Source organism: Myotis yumanensis, unplaced genomic scaffold, assembly GCF_028538775.1.
Source record: "Myotis yumanensis isolate MYYU_CA2020_CCGP unplaced genomic scaffold, mMyoYum1.0.hap1 SCAF_15, whole genome shotgun sequence".
Lineage (NCBI taxonomy): Eukaryota > Metazoa > Chordata > Mammalia > Chiroptera > Vespertilionidae > Myotis > Myotis yumanensis.
Genome location: NW_027223766.1, coordinates 18000882 through 18015682, shown reverse-complemented (window position 1 = coordinate 18015682; position 14801 = coordinate 18000882). Strand labels below are relative to the sequence as shown.

Sequence of the window (14801 nt, the reverse complement as noted above, 5' to 3'; positions counted from 1 at the left end):
GGTACCCTGTCTGCCGGCAGCCCCACTCCCGCCGCCGCCACTCCCATGTACTGACAGCGCTGGACCCGCTCGCACCCGCTGATGATGCGGAGCGATTGGGGCTGGCACCAGCAGTTGGTGTGAGCGGTGGCTGCTGCTCTGATCGCCACTCAGGAGCAGGGGTAGGGGGAGAAGCCCTGAGGGGCGATCAGGGCCAGCAGCTGCCGAGCTGTGCTCACTGACAGTGCCCAGCAAACGGGGCCAGTGCCAGGTGCAAGCGGCAGCTCTGGTGCTGGCAGCAGGTGTGAGTGGAGTCGGTGCCAGCAGCAAGTGCAAGTGCCAGGTGGGACCACGGCATGCAGCAGCAAAGAATTTTCAGTGACCACCAGAGGCTCGCCCTGATGACAGTGACCAGCACCCTGACTTGGTCTGGTGCTCCCGTTCACCTGCTCCACCATCACGCCACGGCGGACACCTGCCATCTTCTGCATGTGCCCTCTGGTGGTCAGGGCATGTCATAGCAACTGGTTGTTCGGTTGTTCCACCGTTCGGTCTATTTGCGTATTAGGGCTTTATATATATAGTTACTGCTTTATTTGTATAAACAATGAAACAGTAACTCCCCCAGGTAAAGTACTTCAATAATCAAGGATAGTCTCATTTGGAGCTCATGTCTGAATTACAATTTCCAGTTTGATGATTTATAGAATTAGGGTGCCTATATACAGATAAGTTTTGCAATACTATTCCTAAAGTGCATGAGTTATTAGTATGAGGAAAGTTATCCTAGCCATGCTGGTTGCAAAGAAATTCCAGTAGTATCTGGTAGGAACACACAGGTACCCAGGGGAAAAGGAATTATTCATGGTATGGCCTTATATTAGCTGAATAATCTGAGATTGGTGGTAGACTGATTACGCTCCAATCTAGAACAGAACAGAAGAGGAAAAGGGGCCATCATGAGTGGGCAGCAACTAGGAGTCTACAGAAAATGAGAATAATGATTGTAAGTAAGTGGATGAAAAACAAAATAGGAATTAGTAGGGGTTTTGATCCACCATGTTGGGCAGAAACTGTCCACTATCTGAGGTCATTGGATTGTTCTAAAGAATCCTGTTTGAGTTCCCCTATTATAATAGGCTTCTTGTTTTGTTGATTCTGGATTGCTTCTTTAGTTGTGAAATGTGAATCTAAGGGTTTACTCCAGAGAGTTTTACTTCTGTATTAGTAGTTTATAGTATTTGATAAAATCCCTTCCATGAAGTTCAAGAGCATTTTTTTTCATATGTATCTTCCAATGGACAAAATACGATAGTTGAATATTATGAAGAGGCTATAAGAAGATGTTTTGAATGTGACCTTAACCTCTTGGTGATAGGACTGAGTATGGTACATGTGTCTCATGTAGTATTTTACAAGGTGTGATACAGAGAGTAGAGATCAGTATCAGGTAAAATCCTGGAGCACATTGGCCCTCCAGTTACCAGTTCATAGGGAAGTAAACAATGTGTCCTCAGGGAGTGGACCATACTGACATAAGGGTAAGTGGGACTATCTTTGCCCACAGAAGCTCAAGGGTTTCTGAAAGTTCTGTTGAATTCATTTAAGAATGTAATTGATTCCACCTTTCCATGGTTTCTGAGTAAGGGGTTCTTTTATGTTTCTTGGGAAGTGTGTACCTTGGGTACTTGATATAAAAGTTTGTATTCCCAATATTGAAAACAAAAAGGCAGCTTTTTAGCAACTATAAAGACTGTAGCTTTTTGCCAAAGAGATGTTTCAACCCATCCTGAAAATAAACATATAACTACTAGTAAAACATTAAAATCTTGTGGAGTGTGAAAGCTGCATAAAATTCATGCAGTATTCAAAGAGCCCTTGAAGATTTTGTTCCTGGCCATATCCCATCTTATAGTTTTTCTAGAATTGTGCTGTTGACAAAAGAAAACATGACTAAAAAATGACCTCTACTGTCTTTGAAAGTTTACCGTCATGTTGATTTCACACAGTAAGCAATTTATCTGTATCATGATGAGTAGTTTCATGGAGAAATTTAGCTACTATCCATTTGAAACCAAGTAATCTCACCCAACTGCTATCTTCACCAGAGATATCTGAGTGAAGCTAGAACTATATATTTTTTCTAGAATTAGGGGCTGGCTGTTGATATTCATAATAGTTTCTTTGAATTCTTTTAAGTATTTATCCTCAAAGAGTTTAGATAGCATGATAACTATGTTTAAGGTTGCTTGTTTGGCAAAATGATCTGATAGAGTATTTCCTTGAGCTTCATCATTATTTATTTTTTCATGAGCCCTAGCTTTTATAATAGCTGCATCTTTATGAAATAAGAGTATATCTAAACATGTCTTAAACAGCTTGTTTACTTTTTTTGTTGTTGTTAATATTCACCCCAGCGTATTTTTCCATTGATTTTTAAGAGAGTGGAAGGGAGGGGGAGAGACAGAGAGAGAGAGAGAGAAACATCGATGTGAGAGAGAGACATTGATTGGCTACCTGCCGCATGTACCCTGACCAGGGCCAGGGATCGAGCCTGCAACTGAGGTATGTGTCCTTGACCAGAATTAAATCTGGGACCCTTCAGTTCATGGGCTGATGCTCTATCCACTGAGCCAAACTGGCTAGGACGCTTGTTCACTTTTGATAGGATTTTCAGCAGAGTTGAGAACACCTTTATTTCCAAAGCTACCCAAGTCATATTTAAATATATATTTAAATATACATATATATATTTTTTCATTCTGTGGTCTTTGGCTAGTGGATAAGCTTAAGTAAGTGCAGTAACACAAAGGATTGTATTCTAAAGGCAAGCTTAAGTTGGTGGTAGCATATTCCATTCCAGTTTCAAGTTTTGATATATCAACGAATAATATTAGGTCAAATTTTGATGTATGATCTATCAACGAATAATATTAGGTCAAGTTTTCAGTTATTAAAAAAACCTAAGTGAGGCAGGCACATTTTCTAACTGAGGTAAGAAAATTGTGAGGTTCCTTGTTCTGGTAGGATCAGGGTGTTGCAATGGTGAAGGGTGATGTGAGGGGATGTTAACACATTCTCATGAGAGGTTAATTAGCTGGAGAAACGTGCTGTATATTCTCAGGCAATAGAATGTCTGCATTGCATAAGTAACCTTGAGATCAAGAGGGGAGCTTATAACTGGTTAAGCAGAATTTTGAAGTGGCAGCTATTTCCCTAAAACAGGGAAATAAGCCTTTGCAACCAGGTCAAGGAGATGCGTTTTTGATGACTCCCATGAAGTTGAGTTAAAACCCAAAGTATTTGTCCAGATTGCTCATGTAGATGGAAGGATTTTCAGTTGGGGAAGCCTATGGAAGGATCCTAGTGACAAGCCTTCTTCAGATTACAGAAGGCCGGTTCATGACTTGGACTAAGAGTCATTATAATCTCAGGAAAATTTGTTTTCATTATCCAGTTAAGCCTAGAACTCTCAGTTGTTTTGTAAGAGCTCTGCAATGTTTGGGTTCTCCATAGCCTTATCAAAAGAGACTGCCTGCTTCCTTACACAGGCTATAAACTCAGCAATGGATTATGTTTGGAAAAATTATAATTTATCTTTTGAAACTTTATGTACCTTTTTTGCTAAGTTTGAGAGCAAGTAAATGGAATACCTTTTATAAGATTCCTTGTTTTCTGAATAAAGCAGGAGAGCATGTACTATTATATCAGGACCAAGTTACAAGGGAAACTTAGACCTTTTAAGTCTTGATTGAGAATTTGGGAAAAATAGGAAGGAACTTCAGAGAACAGTATTCTCCTCCCCAGGTGAAGACAAGAAGAAAAGGTTTAGAATGGAAAAAAAGAAAGTTTCAGATATGTTCTGGTTGGAGATTGTTGGATGAGGAAGCAGAAGGCAGGCTAATTAGAAGAAGCAAAGAATCTTTTGTAATCAGTTTGTAACATAGTTGTCATTTTCTGGTTTGTTCTGAGTTGTAAGTAAAGACAAAAAGAAGGGAAGCTGGTAGCCATTGCCCTAGTCCTGACCATTTTGGTCCAATTGCTGCAGAGGTTGTGGTTTGGCTTCCTATAAATCTTCTCATATAATTTGTCTCTAACAACATCTAGAATGATTAAATAATAATTGATGCATGCGATAAGATTTTTGCAAAGTGGAAATGTAATGTTTTAACATAAACTACTTGCAGACACCTGAAAACATGGACTTCTCTCCTTAATACTATTAACATTTAATTTTTCTCTCTGAAATGTTTGTGTTGTTCCAGAGGATCTTGACGATTTAAGAATGGAGGGAGTGACTACCCTGGCACCTTCTGGGAGCAAATTTAATCAAGGTCGTGCTACTCACCCTGCTGAACTTCAGGCCAAGGTCACACTGAACATCTGTTCAAGGTGTGCCAGGTAAAACATATTATAGGTGTAGTATATATCAATGCGATTTTGATTTTTAAAATCTAAGGTTTTGATGTAAAGCATGTACTTTGTGTAAAGAAAATTTTTTCCTCCTACTTATCTTCCGTGCTAACTGGCAAGGGAGTTTGCTGTGCCATTGATCCTTGTGCCCAGTGCCACTCAGACCAACAATGAATCAAAGACTTTAGATTGTCCTCACGTCACAGTTTGGGACTATTTTAAGTCTCAGTTTCTGAATCTCATTTGCTGTCTGCCCTTCTGTTCCCTTTCAAAGGAAGATTCAAGGGGAAAAATTCAAAGCTACTTCTAAAGCCACCTGCATTATGCGCAAGTTTGCCCAGGTACAGTCTAAAATCTAATATTATTGGCCTCTTAACCTGCTCCTTATCCTTTTCACCTCCTGGAAAGAATTTAATCAGCTTGAGGCTTTTCAGTTTTGGCAGCTGGAAGCAATCTTTGCATATACTTGACGAGGCCAAAGAAGTAGCTTAAGTTACTGCCAAGTCAGCCCCCAGTGCTGGTCCAGCAGAAACTCACCAAATAGCTAGAATTCATTCTTCTGTAGGCACTAAATCTCATTTGCAAAGAGGCTTTTAAGCCTGTTTAAATGATAAAACAAGCCTTCTAACCCTTATGTAAATGGTGCAGATTAGCAAGAACAATGCACTGGCTGGCCAGTTTTATCTCCTTTCCTTTATGTCTAGCTATTCTATTGTACAGTTTGAGAGGGGATTAGCTGCTTGAAAAATAAGGAGGGGGAAAGTGTAGGAAAATCAAATCAGATTTTTGTAGCTTTTCCTCTTTTACTCCTTTGGAATTTTTGTTTTTAATTGTGCCATTGCACAGTAAATACAACAATGGAAACTGCTTCAGACAAGTGATATTCGGTGAATTGAGTTTTTGGTTATGGCTGTGAAGAAAACTGGTAATATTTGTGTGGTGATAGTTATGTTACCATTGTAATTTGCTAGTTAATAATAATAGGAAAGGAGCAAAGGGAAGGCCAGACATTATACTAATAAACACAGCCATCTGGGCAGCTTCACTAGGAAGTTGCAATTACACGGTCCCCAGGAAACCACTGGTCCATTCCCTGCAGATTCCTGGGGGAAGAGACTAGACAAAAGGGAAAATGGGCACATGCACAGTGAATTGGGGTGACATAGGGAAGGTACTTGCCTGTCAGTCTAATTGGAGGACAAAGATCATTGTCTAGAGGGGTGGATCCCAATGCAAGCCCACAAAAATTTGGGAATACATAATCCCCAGACAAAGGATTTCTCTCTTTTGTTCTGCTTCCTTGCACTCATCCATGTTCCCTCCCTAGCCATGTGGCCCTAGAAGCTGCATGGCCCATGGCCATGTGGATCCTACACACAATGAACTGCAGCTGGGAACATAAGCTAACCTAGCCAGATGCTGGACTGGACTGTGCAAATATGTAGCAGAAACTCTGAGCTCTGGCTTTAATTCTAGCTCTGCTGAAGATGAAATGGGACTTTTTCCTTGGCAGGATGGAGGGAGAGGGGACCTTGGAAACGCAGGGATTTAATTCCACAGAAATAACACTTGCCAGGATACCTCATCCTCCTGTGAGGGCCTCTGGAAATTCTTATTCCAGCAACATCCCAAGAAGTCCACTTCCACTGGCAATGGTGGGGAAATAGAGGACACCCCACCAATAGCAGTTAGGCATCCTGAGTATACAAGGCCATCTATGGAAGAGTAGTTTGGCATTTTAAATAAAACCTTTATTTGTACATTTGTACATTTTGTACACATTTATACATTTACAACTTGACTTGAGAGGGGTTGCTGCAAGGTCTTTCATGTCCTTTGGAGAAGACTGGGAGATGAGATGTTAGTTTTTCAAATGGGAAAACCTATGGGAATAATATGTCTTTAAACTATTGAATTTAGAAAGGACCAAATACATACACAGCCCTAAATTATTTACCATTTATCTTCCAAGTGATAGGGTTATACTGTAAATTATAATCTGCTTTTAAGGTGGTCCTTTACTGAATTTATTGGAAAAATATTCAGTTGAGTAGCTGGTTACATTTATTACCTTCTCACTATGTACCAGACGCTATTCTAAGCACATTAAACATAAAACTTATTTAATTCTCAAGTAATGTTGAGAGTTAGTTACTATTATTATTTTTATTTGTAGAGAGAAGAAAACTGAGGTATGAATTGATTGATTAACTTGTCTAAGAGAACACAGCCAGTAGGTAGCAATAGTTTCAAACCAAAGCAGTATAGCTTGACAATCTCTTTGCTTAGTTGTTTTGCTGTATTGCTAAGCATCAGGCTATTCTCTGAAGTTGAAGATGGAGGCCAAAATAGCTAGAAAGAAAGATAGGGAGAGATTTAGGTGTTTGAAATGGGAGTTCGTGATTGTTTTTGATGGAGCATAAAGCAATGCTGCGCTTTCAAAAGCAAGATAGAGATATATTGATTCAGGGAAATGTGGTAACCAGTATAGAAGAAGACAGTAGGCTTTTAATTTTAGAGTATCTGCTATAGCCAGAGTTCAGAATGGAAGAAAAGCTAATATCAATTTTCAAGAACTATGAAGGACTTGAGATTTTACCCTATTTGCATCTTAACATGCTAGTCTGCCATTGTTTTATAGATGCTGGCAGAAGACATGACACTCCTGAACCAGAGACCAGGGGCTTAGTGAGCACAACAGTAACAAATATCAGCGTATTCGCATCTTCACTGTATCCCTGAGGCATAAATCTCATCGATGGACACAAATGGGGCAGTAGGTTGCAGTGTATGAGAGGAACCCTGAGTTTAGGAAACGTGAATATTTTATAATGGGAAGTTAGCATCGCTCTAGAGAGAGACTCCATATCTCTCTTCCAAGGCTATCTATATATATAAAAGCCTAATATGCTAAGTGTCCGACTGTTCGACCAGTCGCTATGATGCGCACTGGCCACCAGGGGGAAGACGCTCCAACCGGTGGATTAGCTTGCTGCCGGGGTCCAGCCAATCGGGAGTGGGCGAGACAGGCCAGACATGCCCTGGAGCCCTCCCATGCTCCCTCCCCAGCCCCAATCATGCACCGGTGGGGTCCCTTGGCCTGGCCTGTGCCCTCTCACAATCTGGGACCCCTTGGGAATGTCGGAGAGCCAGTTTCGGCCCGATCCCCGCAGGCCAGGCTGAGGGGACCCCACTGGTGCACGAATCTGTGCACCGGGCCTCTAGTTTGTTATATAAAACATTCCTGAACAGATTGTCTGAAACAAAGGCTGTCAGTGTCTCCACGCATAAGATATGTAGAAACATGAGAGACTTGTAGAGAACTGTCCCTTGATATTAGTTAGACTACTTGGGTAATGCATTGATGTGGTTATCGGAATTTTCCATAATTAATTCTCAAGCATCAATTTATGTTGCTGACTCACCTCTCCTAATGTAAGGCTTTTTCAGTCTGTGAGAATAATACTTTGTAAGCCAGGGCTAAGCAATTATCTGAAGCAGAAGTCATAAACTGAAGGGCTATGGGTAGTGTATAGGTTTTTGCGTTCACATAACAGAAAAAGAAAATACCACTGGATTAATTACTACTTTTACATAAAAATTGGGATTTTTATCTTCTCTTTAAAAATCCATAAAGGTGATAACACTGGGCCCACATTCTCAAATGATTATACACGAGCAGCTTTCCCCTCTAGAGCCATAGACCCAGTAATTCTGCCCTAGTTCATCTCAGATTGTCTGTCCATCTTCGCTCATTTACATTTACCTGTGTGGAGTCTGTGGACCCTTGTTTGTAACCCCTGATTTGTAGAAACATTGGAAGTGCAAAGATAAGCGGTGAATTAGGACTGGAGGAATGCAGATGGAGGAGCCTGGCCAGGCCCCTGGGAGCAGGCTCTGCTGCCCAGAAGAGGCAGCTTGTACTGTCTCAGGTACTGGGTTATGGGCAGGGATTTATAGTAGCCAGACTGTAATCTTAGAATGACTAGGCAGTCTCTCAGAACTCAGAGTGAGTCGATCAGAAATCCATCTCTGCAAACTAGAATGACATGGAGAAAAGGATCACTTCACTTAGAGAACTGTGCTCATTGCCATTGCTCCGGCACCAGCCTGGAAGAAACCTGTGAGAGAGAGATCATGCAGCCTTCATACCGGAAACTGGACATTGGATCTGGAACCTGGGATCAGGATTTAATTCCAAATCTTGCTGGATTGGAGACAGTGTGGGGCAAATGGATGAGAAAATTTAGGATAATTAATGTTACCTTGTTCTTGCCAAGACCTACCAAGGCTTTACAACAAAGACAACCTTTTTTTTTTTTTCCCTGAGGAATGACAGATCAAAGTACCTTGATCTAAAGTACCTTGTGTGTCATCTTGGGAAAATTATGCAAATATTCAGAAAATCTAGTCCCTCTTTTGTGAAATGGAGTTCATGTCATCCTGGAGATAATTTCTGAGGAGGACGAAGAGCACTGGCAGGATGATGTATGCAAAGGCAGCTAGCAAAGCATTCACAGTGCAAGGCGCTCAGGAACGGGGTCTCCTCTCCCTCTCCCTCACTGAGACAATTACCATGGAAATACTTAAGCAGTTCAAAATGCTTTGAGCCTTGTTTTTTGCCCATCATTTTGAGAGGCACAAACAATAGTACTCAGGTATTGAGAAAGAAGGAGCCTCATTTTCCTGACATTCGGAAACTCTCCTGCCTTAGGCTTCTGACCGGGGAGAAACTATGGTCCACCCTCCAGCATTTCCTGTGTTTAATAAAACAGGACAAGCTGGAAACATTTTTGTTTGTTTGCTTGTTGTTTCGTAGAGTGTTAAGGTCAAGGGATCATTTTTCCCATAGAACTGGAGAGGTCAAATGTAATAAGTGAGTTAAATGGATGTGTTGTGATCTTGAAATAATACTATAGCCCCAAGATGCTATCAACAACCTCAATATAGAGTCAGTGAGACTCAAACGGTGTTCAGAGTTTCTGCAAAGAACCCATCAAGTATCAAGTGAGTGGAAAGAGGTTCAGTCTACTCTTTAGGTGGTGACTTTCCTCAGTCCCTCTTTCAAACACTGCAACACTCGTGAGCTACTTGCGGGGTCATAGTAGCTCTAAGTGAGTGCATATGATATGTCCAGACATTTTTGCTCTGTCAAACTGAGGGCATACAGCCAAAGGCCATGCAGCCCTTCTCATTCAGAACCTGCTTGGAAGACATGCTCCTAAATGAGACTGATACGCTCTACCGGGAATAATTGAGGGATGAAAGATACATATGAACTTCCACTAAACAAGACATCAGGACAAAAGAAATTAAACCACATTAAATTGCTCTGTATGGCTTTATGTGCAGCAAAGTGACTAAAATATCAAGAATATCAAAGAAGTTTGCTGATTAGCATGGTGAGAAGAAATAAAATGATCACAGACTTTTTAATAAATATTTTGCACATGGTTAATAAATACAGATGGAAGAAAGCTTGTGTCTGTAAGCTGGAAAATTATCCAGGTTAGTGTTACTCCCACAACTCTTGGTGACTTTAGTCTGATGTGGGCATTGCTGCAATTTGTGTGATTTAAGCAAAGTGATGACATCCTCTGGCAAGTGGAAAAATGCATGGCTGATAGATATGTGACCACCAAGATGCATTAAGATTTTAACCCCAAATATTTCATTTCCCCCCTCAGATTATAAGGGAAAGAAGTCATTATAAAACTAAAATTTTAAAGAAAGAATTTTCTGTGTAGGAAATAGCAGTGTCCTTATAATTAATTAGCCATCTTATTCATTACAAGGTAGATTTTTTAATATATTCATTGAGTGTCTTGTCTCGACTTTCAGAAGATTCCATGAATACAGCTACAGACCTTTGAATAGTGTGGGCAAAACAAGTTGCATTTGTTGCCTAGGAGTCATATCAACCAAAAAGTAAAGTATCGGTAGGGCAATAATTCAAAATATCAGGAATCGTCAGCAAAACTTTTATGGTTTTAAAAAACAGTGGTTTGCAAAATTGTGAGTTTCAAATGGAACTTCTCTATTAAATCTCCGGAATTTTTGTTTTAAGATAAAAGTTAAAAATAACAAGCAGACAAATGCTGATACCAAGGCACCAAATTACTATTTCAGTGAAGTTTATAAGCCACTTTTCTGGAAAGACCACCCATTAATTCTGTCTACTCACAGCCATTCTGAGGAGTTAAATCTTGTTTTTGTGGACTCCTGCCAGGGCATTCCGGGTGGTAAGAAGATATTTGTTTTTGATGGTGCAAGTGTTTGCATTCATTCATGCTTAACATCAGTAGTGCACAAAAAAGGAGCTGAAAGCCATTTGAAAAGAAATTGGATTACAGAGAACATGCGGTGATACTGCCTCAGAAACTGCAGCATGAGAACACTGAAAGCTATTTGTTTCCAAAAAGCCTGCTGATTTTTAACTAACTTGCCTCATGTCATTGTACCAAAAATTGTTCATCATTTATTCTAAACATCGCGACGTTAAAATACTGAGTTTAGTTTTGTGTTTACTAGATAAAGTTAGAGCAGATCACCATTGGTGATGGCAAGCTGCAGAAAAGATGTGTCAAACCTTGTAATTGTGAATTAATTTCAAACCGTCTATCTTAGGATTTACCAGTTGATTTGAGGAAACTTGTGTAAGTAATCATACATTATATTCTTTTCACTTTCCTATGTGTTTTTTCTTTTTTCTCAATTATTTGTATAAGGTTTAAATTCAGCAAGTTCCTATTTGAAGGAAAGGTGAGCAAAATGGACATGAAGGAAAATGGATAAGGATAAAAATGGACTAGCCCTTGTTTTTGAGTTAAAAGTTTTCCACAAAATGGACATCGTAGTCCTAGAGGATGAAAAGTTCCCATTTGAGTCATGAATACAATGCAGCACACCTACTGCCATGTTTTAAGTGACAAAAATATTTAATTTGAGCCCAAATGCATTTATGGAACACACATTCTGTGTCAAGTTCTGTGATAAGCTCTGAAAACAAAAATTAATTAATACCCCTGACCCCTAGGAACTTACACTCTAGCTGGAAAAAGACATGTAAACAAATAAGTTCAACCCCAAATGTCAGAGAGTGATAGTGCTGTGGGAAAAATAAAACGTGGTGGTTGGCTAGGTTATTGATGGTTATTTCATGGAGGCTATTGCAGTGGGAGAAGTCCATACTCTTGGAAATATTGAAGTATGGCTTTATTGTTAATTCAAGATCCACATGAAGGAAGAAATGAGAGCAACAAACACAAGTCCAAAGCTGGGGAACCACTTCATTTTAGTTCTTAACACAGTAATTTCATAGTTTTTCTCTTATTTATAAATCAATGCAAGATCCTCCCCATCCCCACTTCTTTCAGTAATTGCTTTGTGATTCATAAGGGAGGGAGTTCCTTGAATGTCCATGTGTTGCTTCTGAAGGATGAGCAAAAAAACGGGATACCCACCTTGAGATGGAATTTACTCCTGGTGAAGGTGCTGTGAAGATTGTTGGAATGACAACAGAGAATTTAGAATACTACGTCAATAGTTAGTAAAGCAGCAGCATTGCATTGTGGCTAATTTACTGGATAAGGTTAGGACATAATGTACTTTATTTAATAAATATATCTATACATCCTTAATTCACATTGATATTTGCAAGCCAATTATAACAGTAAAGCCTGTCAGAATATTCAGCTCCTATTTCTGAAACAAATTCATAAAATTAATGGTTAAGTCCACAGGAGCAAGTGAAATTCATCACTGATACTACTGGTTCAATAGCATGATAGATTCAAATATTTTCCACAATGTACCTATAGTTGTTCCAAACATACTATTCATAGAGGCTAATTCTTCAGTCACTTCAAACCTGGAATTGGCCCCCTGAATATACAACTGTATAGTAAGAGTGACATGAGTAACTCATCAAGAGCTGGGAAAAAAAAAAAACACAGGTGAAATTATTTGACATTTAGCACCTATTGGTGTTGCTCGCAATGTCCTCAACATTTTGAGAAATTGTTCTTGAAGGCTATTAGGCTAGCAGTCTTTAACAAATTAATTTTTTTCTGGACACTTCAGAGAGAATGCTATGAGATGTTTAAGTTATTAGAGTCCTTTCCATCTTCCCCTCCTCCTCAACTCTTGCCCTGCTCTCAAATTCTACACACTTCAGACATCAGATGTTGAGAGTGGGAAGAAACAGGTCCAAAAGAGTGTTTTGCCTTTGTGTACTTATCTTGGATGCTATTTTCAGAGAAGGAGTTCCTTTATAGAGGGCGCCCAACATGTATTTCTCTAAGTGGCTCTCACAGTTCTCCAGTTGCCCTCACCAATAGCCACAGTCTTTGTATGTTGGTGGAAACCATCAGTCAGATCAGCGGCATGTGGAATACAGAGAAGCCCCCTTTGGTAGCTAACATAGATATAGTTCTGTTGTTTCTCACTGGGGTCTATAGCATCTGAGCAGCAGTGTCTGGGATTCCCTGGAAGTGAAGGAAAACAAGGAAGAAAACATGAAAATAAGAACTTGTCCATATCCTGTAGGCTACCTCTGCCATTTTCAGGGTTTGTATTGCTCAAATTCAACCCAGTTATGTGACGCTTGATGAAAAAAAAAAAGAAAGAAAGACCATGACCCAGTATCTTGAAATATGGTTTATGTCATTTCATGATGATCTTCAGGCAGGAAGAACTGAGGTGAGGTACTCACCCAGCCTCTGGTGTGAAGATCTTGAAAAAAATGACAAGACATATGTCTAAATTTCCTAATCTTAGAATAGCAGTAGGGATGGTGAGAAACTCTCAGATTTAGAATTCTTTTGAAGAGTGAGATGACAGGATTTGCCAATAGACTTAAGAGTTGTGTATGAGAAAAAGAGATGAATCACAGATGATTTCAAGGTATTTACAAGAATAGCTGGAGTATGGTGTAACCATATGGTGAGACAGAGAAGTCTGAGAACTCAGGAGGTTTTGCACATGTTAGATTTGTAAAGCCTGTTGGATATGTGTGGTCAAATCTCTCCCTCAGCAACAAACTCCCAGCCAACAGGTGGCTTGGTTGGATTTCTTACTGATGGCTGTTTCTGCTTATCTCTTTCTCTCCCTCTCTGCTTCCTTGAGTCATTCTTTGGCCTACAGACTTATGGTGGTTTTGCACATTTCCAACCTTTGTCCACCAGTCGGACATCTCATTCAGCCTCAACTCACACAGTTAGCCTGTTTTCAAGAAGAGGGGATTTTGCATCCCTTTCCAGCCAAGAACTGAATCTGCTGGCAGATTTGATCTTGAACTTCTTACCTTTCAGAACTGTGAGAGATAAATGTGTTGCTTAAGCCACCCAGTCTATGGTATTTTGATACAGCAGCCTGAGGTAAGACATTGGCCTTTACAATCAGGTCTTTCACTAAATCTTATATACAAATTACCAGAATGAATCTGATGGTGCCCACCAGTTAGCATTCGGTATTATGTCTAAACTTGAGGAGCAGAGTTCTTATTCTACACCATTTTTATATCAGTGTCTCAACATTGAGCAGTCCGTGGTGCATTAATCTGGAACTAGAGGATTAAGGCCAAGGCCACTTTGTAAAAAAAAAAAAAAGAGAGAGAGAGAGAGAGAGAGAGAGAGAAAGTGAGTAATTAAGATTTTAGTAGCCTTATGAGCACCTTATCTTGAGCAGTACGTAGAGTTTTAAGTTTGGTTCTCTAGAGTTTTTAGGCTTTTTTGTTCAGCAGAAGTAAAAGCTTTGCACTACTATTTGTAAAAAATCAGCCATTCATTTGTAACAAGATTAACCAGATGCCTTTTTCTTCCTCACTAAGCTTAAATGCACCAAGATCTATCCTCAGAGAAAGCACCAAGGAATCACAGCATGGCATGTCCTGCTGGGTCCAAGAGGGAATGTGCTGGTGGCAGAGGAGCTGCTAACTTAGGAGATGATTTCAATTCGACTCACCATGCCCATTAGCTATGAAAGTATTCTATGATGGTGTACTGTTGACATTTTATATCATGCAAAGTTAGAATTGAAAACTTTCTGATCTAGATCTTAGAATATACCCTATGTTTTACAATGGAGAGAATACTTAAAAGTTAGATTTATAGAAACATCATCTAGCCCTAGCCAGTGTGGCTCAGTTGGTTGAACATCCTCCCTTGTACTGAGAGGTCCCTGCTTCAATTACTGATCAGGGCACATGGTGGGGTTACTGGTTGGATCCCCAGTAGGAGGCCTGCAGTAGGGAGCCAATCCAAACTTCTTTCTCATCAGTGCTTCTCTCTCATCAATGCTTCTCTCTCATTGATGTTTCTTTCTCTCCTTCCTTCTCCCTCCCTTTCTCTTTCTAAAATCAATAAAAAACGTTTACAAAACCATTCTCCAATAAAATAATACTCACGGAA

General features: G+C 39.9%; 1 protein-coding gene across 4 annotated transcripts in view; it reads left to right on the top strand.

The window, feature by feature from the left end:
* Window positions 1-14801, top strand: part of CUNH8orf34 (chromosome unknown C8orf34 homolog) — a 249830-nt gene that overhangs the window by 139830 nt on the left and 95199 nt on the right. For 3 of the 4 annotated variants that reach the window (XM_070391950.1, XM_070391949.1, XM_070391948.1), the window contains one exon: window positions 4245-4380. In XM_070391950.1, coding sequence (XP_070248051.1) covers window positions 4245-4380 — 136 coding nt within the window. The remainder of the gene's footprint in view (window positions 1-4244; window positions 4381-14801) is intronic. The other variant, XM_070391951.1, reaches the window with a different exon arrangement.